Source organism: Centrocercus urophasianus, unplaced genomic scaffold (genome assembly GCF_019232065.1).
Source record: "Centrocercus urophasianus isolate 14NV4802_14NV808 unplaced genomic scaffold, USGS_Curo_1.0 seq_49, whole genome shotgun sequence".
Taxonomy (NCBI): Eukaryota; Metazoa; Chordata; class Aves; order Galliformes; family Phasianidae; genus Centrocercus; species Centrocercus urophasianus.
Genome location: NW_024885077.1, coordinates 1,284,240 through 1,288,699, shown reverse-complemented (window position 1 = coordinate 1,288,699; position 4,460 = coordinate 1,284,240). Strand labels below are relative to the sequence as shown.

Sequence of the window (4,460 nt, the reverse complement as noted above, 5' to 3'; positions counted from 1 at the left end):
ACACACACACACACACACACACACACACACACACACACACACACACACAAGCTTTTGTTCCATGCCTCCTCCTACCCACCCCATGCCTTTGGGGTGGTCCCCAGCAGGGCTGTGCAGATCCAACTTTCGCTCTGGGTGTTCCCCATTGGGTGGCTGTGCTCACTCTTCCCCATCCTTTGGGGTCTGATCTGTGCCTTAGTGTCCTCTTATCCATCCAGACGATGCACGCTGTACCCCTCCATCCTCACTGATATCTGCGTCCTTCCAGCATCCCCTCCTGCTGTTCTCCCCTTATCTGTGAGGTTTTTGGGGTGGCACCGCTTGTGGATTCCTTCTGTCCCTGCCTGGCCCTGGCAGAAGGGCTCATCTCAGAGCCAGCCCTCCGCCTGTTTGCCTTGGCATCCCGGGCAGGATTTGCACGTGAGCCCCTGGAGACAACAAGCAGCTCAGCTCTAATCCTCTTGGCTTCAGCGCCCGGCTCCCCTTGTGCTGCTCACGGCCTTGAGGCTCGCACCATGCACACTCTGTGGCTGCAGTGCAGGAGCTGCTGCTCTGCACTCCTCGGGTTTTTTCCACCTAGAGGAGCTCCGGGTGCTGCAAGTCCTTGAGCGACTCCCAAAAATGTGCTGGGAGAAAAGCAGGTGAGCGGTGATGGATGTGCAGAGGATTGAGTGTGCCATGCAGCGAGCGTGCAAGGTGGGAAGTGCACAGGGTGATGACCAAGCGGTGCGTTGCACATGATGATTGTGCAGTGCAACAAGCATGCAGGGTGGTGAGAGTGCCACACAACGGGGATGCAGAACGATGAGCGTGCAAGGTGAGGAGAGAGTGACCGTGCATAGGGACGAACAGGCAAGGTGATAAGCACATAAAAGGATGACCATGCAATGTGGTGAACGTGCCAGGCAAGCATGCCATGCAGTGAGCATGCAATCTGCTCAACATGCAGTACAATAAGCATGCAAGAGGGTGAGCGTGCAACGCTCGTTTGCTTTGAGGTCTTTGCCAGCCCCAAAGCTGCTGCTTTGCTCATCAAACTTCAGGAGCCCTGCATGATGCGTGGGATAGGTGGTCAGCCCCACTTGCAGCCTGGTTTTGCAGGACAGGGTTTGGGGCTGCTGTTGGGTTTCGGAGGTGCTGCTGTGCTTTGAGAGCAGGATAGATTCTGTGCCCCCGTCCCAGGAGGCAGCCGCTCACACTATGATTGCCATTGATGGCGTTATCTTTATTGTGGTTTTCTCCTGCTCCATTGGGTAATGGGGGGACGCACCCCAGCTTCTTTATGGCTTTATGGCACTGCAGTGAAGGACGTGGGGGCACGATGCTTATCGGGCTGTGGACTCCAGGCACAGCATGTGCCCGTTTACAGGTCCATGCTTTGTGTTTTCTATGACTGAAAGTGGGGGCTGGGTGGGCCAACCCTACGTGGTTCCTCCTGTGCACAGCGTCCTGTGTGGCGCAGCTGTCCCCAGGAGCACCCGCGGTGCCCGGCTAGGGTGCAGCTGGGGCCAACCCAGCAGCACTCCTTGTTAATGGTTAATGGGGCCACGCTATCGGCGCTGCCATCAGCTGGGAACGCGCTGTTCCACGCCGCCTGTTTGCTCTCAGCCCCATCTCCCGCAGGGCTCTCCCTCGGGCACGGGGCCGGCTGGGGTGCTGCCACGTGGGGCATCCCTTGGGGGTGCCCCAGAGCCTGGGAAGGGACAGGAGCACACACAGTCCCTTTCCCCTCGCCCCCATTATTCCCAATCCCCTGGGTGGTTTCGGCCATCTAACGTCTCCCTGGCCTCGCAGAGGTGGAGGTGGGGACACCGCAGGACTCAGAGCCCATCGTGCCACCATCTCGTGGGTCCCCCCCGCGCTCAGCCCTTTATCAGCTGTCAGCATCAGCGGGGCGATGGGTTTGCTGATAAGGAGTGTTTTCTTCCTCCCGTGCGAGAGACAAAAAACAACAGCGCCGTGACCTGCAGGTGCCCTGGGACAAGGTCACGTCCCTGTGGGGTCCCTGTATGGCCGTCCCCAGCCATCACAGTGCTACCATTGGCTCTTGCAGGCTGTGACTCAGGCTTTGGGCAGGCGACAGCGCGGCACTTGGACTCCTTGGGCTTCCGTGTCTTCGCCAGCGTGCTGGATCCACGTGGCCCTGGCGCTCAGGAGCTGCAGAGGAGCTGCTCGGCCCGGCTCACACTGCTACGCATGGACCTCACCAAGCCTGAGGACATCCAGAGTGTTCTGCAGCACATCCAAGCCCACACCAATGGCACAGGTGGGAGCTCGTGGCATCCCCATACAGCCCCTCCTCTCGTGTCCTATCCATGGATGCATCACAGAAATCCCTTACAGCCCCCCAGGACCTCCACTGGTGTCCCCATCCATGGATACATCCGTATGGGCCACCAAGTTGGCTACAGCCATGCCAAAGATGTAATCCCAATGCTCCCTATATAGGGCTCCTGTGGGTGGGAGCAGCTGGTGCCCCCTGAGCACAGTGCTACCCCCAGTATCTCCACTTGTGTCCCCATCCATGGTTACATCCCGGGAACTCCATACAACCCCAGGACCTCCCATCCATGGTTGCCTCCTGGGAACCAACCAACCCATGCAGGTCCTCCACTTGTGTTCATGGGTACCTTGCTATGGGCCACCACCTTGGCCATGCCAAAGGGTTTGTCTTGATGCTCCCCACATAGGGCTCCCATGGACAGGGGAACCATCTAAGCCCCCCAGCACGGTGCTATCCCATTTTTCAGAGCACCCCGTCTCCCGCAGGTCTCTGGGGCTTGGTGAACAACGCCGGTTTCAACGACATCATTGCCGACGCCGAGCTCTCTCCATTGGGCAACTTCCGCACCTGCATGGAGGTGAACTTCTTCGGCTCGCTGGAGCTCACCAAGGGGCTGCTGCCCCTCCTGCGCTCCGCTGGTGGCCGCATCGTCACCGTCAGCAGCCCAGCAGGTGAGCAGCCCCATGGGACACAGGGATGTGGGGCTGGGAGCCCCACCGGGATGCACCAGCTCTGAAGCACAGAGGGTTCAGGTGCACAATGAGCATCGCTGCTTGGGTTTTTGGTACCCATAGGCGTTGTGCAGAGTAGAGTTGAGCCACGGGGTGCTCGCTGTGCATGTGTGAGAGCCGTGGGTCTGTGCTTCTCCCTACAGGTGACCTGCCCTTCCCCTGCCTGGCAGCCTATGGGGCGTCGAAGGCTGCGCTCAGCCTGCTCATGGACACGTTCCGCAGTGAGCTGCAGCCCTGGGGTGTCAAAGTCAGCCTCATCCTGCCCGGGTACTTCAAAACAGGTGAGAGAGGGGCAGCCCCAGCCACTGTCCTGGGATTATGGCTGGAATCACAGCATTATGAAAGTCGGAAAAGACCTCCAAGATCACAGAGTCAAGCTTCAACCCATCCCCACCACCCTTGGGCTCTCCCTTTCACAACACCCGCTATCACTCCCACCTCACGGCCAACCTCCACTGGGTTTTAGAGGGACCATACTGGCAGGTGCTCCCTTCTCTCCCTATGGGCACCCCTATGAGCATGGGCCACCTGGGATGGGGCTTCTGGACCACACGCATCTCACACGGTCCCCCTCTTTCGCAGCCAACTGCGACCCAGACTTCTGGAAGCTGCAGAAGGAGCAGCTGGTGGCCCGCCTGCCCCGGGAGCTGCTGCAGGCTTACGGCGAGGACTACGTGGAGGAGATCAACCGGCAGTTCATCCAGTTCATGAAGGTGGCCGTGGAGGACCTGAGCGCGGTGGTGAACAGCATCACGGACGGGCTGCTGGCTGCCAACCCGGCCGTGCGCTACTACCCAGGGCAGGGCCTTGGGCTCATGTATTTCATCCACCGCTACCTGCCCTATTTTGTCCAAGACTTGTTCCTCAAAGGATTATTCATCAACCCCAAGCTGCCCCGGGCGCTGCGGCCGGAACACAAGGACGCCAAGAAGCCCTGACCTCAGCCGCGTGCAGGGCAGCAATCAGCACTAGATCTAAAACCAAATCGCTTTTCCCAAATCAGGCAGATGCAGATCTATTTTCTATTGTGCGAGAATCAACGTTTTCTAGAGACTTGGGTGTTTTTTGTATTATTATTATTGTATTTTTTTTTGTTTTGTTTTTTTCTAACCACGCACTCCCCACGCCTGACTCCGCGCGCTGGGACGCACCTCGGGCATTTCTCAGCCACGTGGCAGCTCGGTGAGCACTGCCAGAGCCCTGCAGCCACTGCAGGCCAGCCCCTGCCTCCCCATCCCATGCTCCGTGTGCCCACAGCGATGGCAGGGGCTGAGGCCACAGGCTGCGGGTGCCGCAGAGCTCCGCAGCGAATGAAATACGTGATTGTCACTTTTTAAATAAATCTGTTCTTGATAAGCCACTGGGCTCTGTGATCTCATTCGGGGCCATCCTGCCCTGGACTGGAGCATTCCAAGGTATAGAAGCAGCTCCAGGGCGCAGCAGGC

General features: G+C 58.7%; 1 protein-coding gene across 1 annotated transcript; it reads left to right on the top strand.

The window, feature by feature from the left end:
- Positions 1 to 6: 6 nt before the first annotated feature.
- On the top strand, positions 7 to 4,375 carry HSD11B2 (hydroxysteroid 11-beta dehydrogenase 2). The gene is given in 7 exon segments (XM_042834746.1): positions 7 to 1,679; positions 1,681 to 1,808; positions 1,810 to 1,856; positions 1,859 to 2,266; positions 2,770 to 2,955; positions 3,159 to 3,296; positions 3,598 to 4,375. Coding segments are annotated over 7 exon segments (1,410 nt in total). The 5' UTR covers positions 7 to 1,532; the 3' UTR covers positions 3,954 to 4,375.
- The last annotated feature ends 85 nt before the right edge of the window (positions 4,376 to 4,460 follow it).